Raw genomic sequence first — 2,415 nt, 5'->3', positions numbered from 1 at the left:
TCCCTTCCCTTACATCTTTTGAAGTGCCAGAACAGCTGTGGGGAAGTGTGCAGCTGTTTTGGCACTTGAAAACACTGAGGGAAGACAAGAGCACCTCTGCCTGCTGCACTACAGGCACCTTTAAATCACTTTAAAATGGTGGCAGCACCCACAGGTCAGACCTGGGGACATTGTCGTATCTAGTTTGACCCACAGAGCTGTTGTGAGGATAAAAACAGCAACCCCATGTGAACTGCTCATAGTTCCCTGGAGGAAGGGTGAGTTACAGCGTGATGCGCAAGTAGCTGGCAACAGGCCAAATAAATCCCAATGTGTATTTTTATCTATAAACACTTTACTCAATTTAATACTGGCATTTGAATCCCCATTGTAAATGGAATAAAATAACCACACTGATCCAGGCCGTATACTAACATTTAAAATGGATGGTTTCTATGTCCTGTATTTGCTTTCCGTATTATAATGTAATAGGGGGAAATAATTTTTTTGTAATTTATGAAATTACCCTGAATCTGAGCACAGCTTCAAACATGGCATATCTCCCTTATAAATAAAAGCCGAATGGTGGTGGCACTTCTCTAGAACATTCCACACACTCCAAAATCAGTTCGTTCTGTCATTCAGAGGGTCTCCCTATCATAAGAACATAAAAGACACCAATGTTGGATCAGGCCAAAGGCCCATCTAGTCCAACACTCTGTCACACAGTGGCCAAAAATACCAGGTGCCATCAGGAGGTCCAACAGTGGGGCCAGGACATTAGAAGCCCTCCCACTGTTGGCCCCCCCAAGCACCAAGAAGACAGAGCATCACTTGCCCCAGAGCCCCTATCTATACCTTGTGGCTAATAGCCACTGATGGACCTCTGCTCCATATGCCTATCTAATTCCCTTTTGAAGACGTCCATGCTTGTAGCACCCACCACTTCCTGTGGCAGTGAATTCCATGTGTTAATCACTCTTTGGGTGAAGAAGTACTTCCTTTTATCCGTTCTAACCCGACTGCTCAGCAATTTCATGGAGTGCCCACGAGTTCTTGTATTGTGAGAAAGGGAGAAAAGTACCTCTTTCTCTACCTGCTCTTTCCCATGCATAATCTTGTAAACCTCAATCAAACCACTAGCTGCTTTGCCTGAGTCCTGCCTCCAACATTCTAAACATTTTGCTAATCCTCTACCCCCCATAGCCAGTCAGAACACAGAGGTGATTTGCATATGCAGCCTCATTGGTCTCTGCCTCGGAACACAGAGGTCATTTGCATATGCAACTTGATTGGCTTTTGCCTCTAACATTCTAAACAGTTTTGCTGTTCTGAGGTAAAATGTGTCCAATCTCCAGGTAAGGGCTGGAGATTACTCAAAATTACAACTGTTCTTTAGGTAGCAGAGATCACTTCCTCTGGAGAAAATGGTGGACTCAGTGTCATTATACCCTGCTGAGGTTGCCACAGCAAATTGACACTGAGTGTCCAAGGCCGGGGCAACCGCCCAGAGCCTCTTTCTAGAGGCCGTTGTATTTATTTCCACAACGGACCTTTTTCCTAGTATTATTATATTGCCAAAATATTGCCATTCAAGACATAGTCACCTATGAAGAGATGTATTTCCCTACCTGTATGTGATTGGCTTCAACCTCCAGGCACATGCAAATTATATGTAACATTTTAAGTGTTATAAAATGTTGAAGGGTATGCTATTCATTTAGCTTATTACTGGCTTATTTATATGGTGTTTATTGTAAGCTGCTTTGGGTTCCTTCAGGGAGAAAAGTAGGGTAGAAACACTGTGACTGAGTGAGTGAGTGAGTGAGTGAGTGAGTGAGTGAGTGAGTGAGTCAATCAGTCAGTCAGTCAGTGGGATTCTGAAATCTTGCTTCTTTATTGCAGGATTCGAAGAAGGGTTACTAAGATGCTGGAATCATCCACTCGTCCAAAGCTTCTGGCTTTGATGGACATTAAAGGTTATGACCCTGAGGACATATCAGTGAGAGTGCAAGACGGGAAAGTCAAAGTGTCCGCTGAACATGAAGAAGAATTAAAGACCTGCCACGGAAAGGAGTACAACTACTCAACAGTCACCAAGGAGATCTGTTTGCCACCAGGAGTGTCAGATGAGGAAGTCACTTACAGTATAGGGCCCACCAGTCTTGTGAGAATAGAATCTCCACGTCCGTGTCCTCCTTGCCTGTTGAGTTTGCTTTAAAGACCATGGAGGATCAGCGCAGGAAGCTGATCATCATAAGGATGTAACTCCAGTGGATTTCCAGGGGGGCTGCTGTTGTTTTTTTAACAGCACCCTTTAGCCATGTGTTAGCAACTATGTAACCCTCTTCCAATAAACACCGCTTGTAAATCTCTTGGCTTGAGTGCAAGTTTGTGGTTAGTCATACCTTAAAGCACTTCTGCTTGTTTGACAGT

At 44.0% G+C, this 2,415-nt stretch overlaps 1 protein-coding gene across 1 annotated transcript in view; it reads left to right on the top strand.

The window, feature by feature from the left end:
• Positions 1-2,200, top strand: part of ODF1 (outer dense fiber of sperm tails 1) — a 9,635-nt gene extending 7,435 nt beyond the window's left edge. Inside the window, exon 2 of the mRNA XM_015428223.1 lies at positions 1,885-2,200. Coding sequence (XP_015283709.1) covers positions 1,885-2,200 — 316 coding nt within the window. The remainder of the gene's footprint in view (positions 1-1,884) is intronic.
• The last annotated feature ends 215 nt before the right edge of the window (positions 2,201-2,415 follow it).

The sequence above is a fragment of the Gekko japonicus genome, unplaced genomic scaffold (genome assembly GCF_001447785.1).
Source record: "Gekko japonicus isolate JY-2015 unplaced genomic scaffold, Gekko_japonicus_V1.1 scaffold555, whole genome shotgun sequence".
Taxonomy (NCBI): Eukaryota; Metazoa; Chordata; class Lepidosauria; order Squamata; family Gekkonidae; genus Gekko; species Gekko japonicus.
This window is presented reverse-complemented; position numbering and strand designations above follow the sequence as displayed.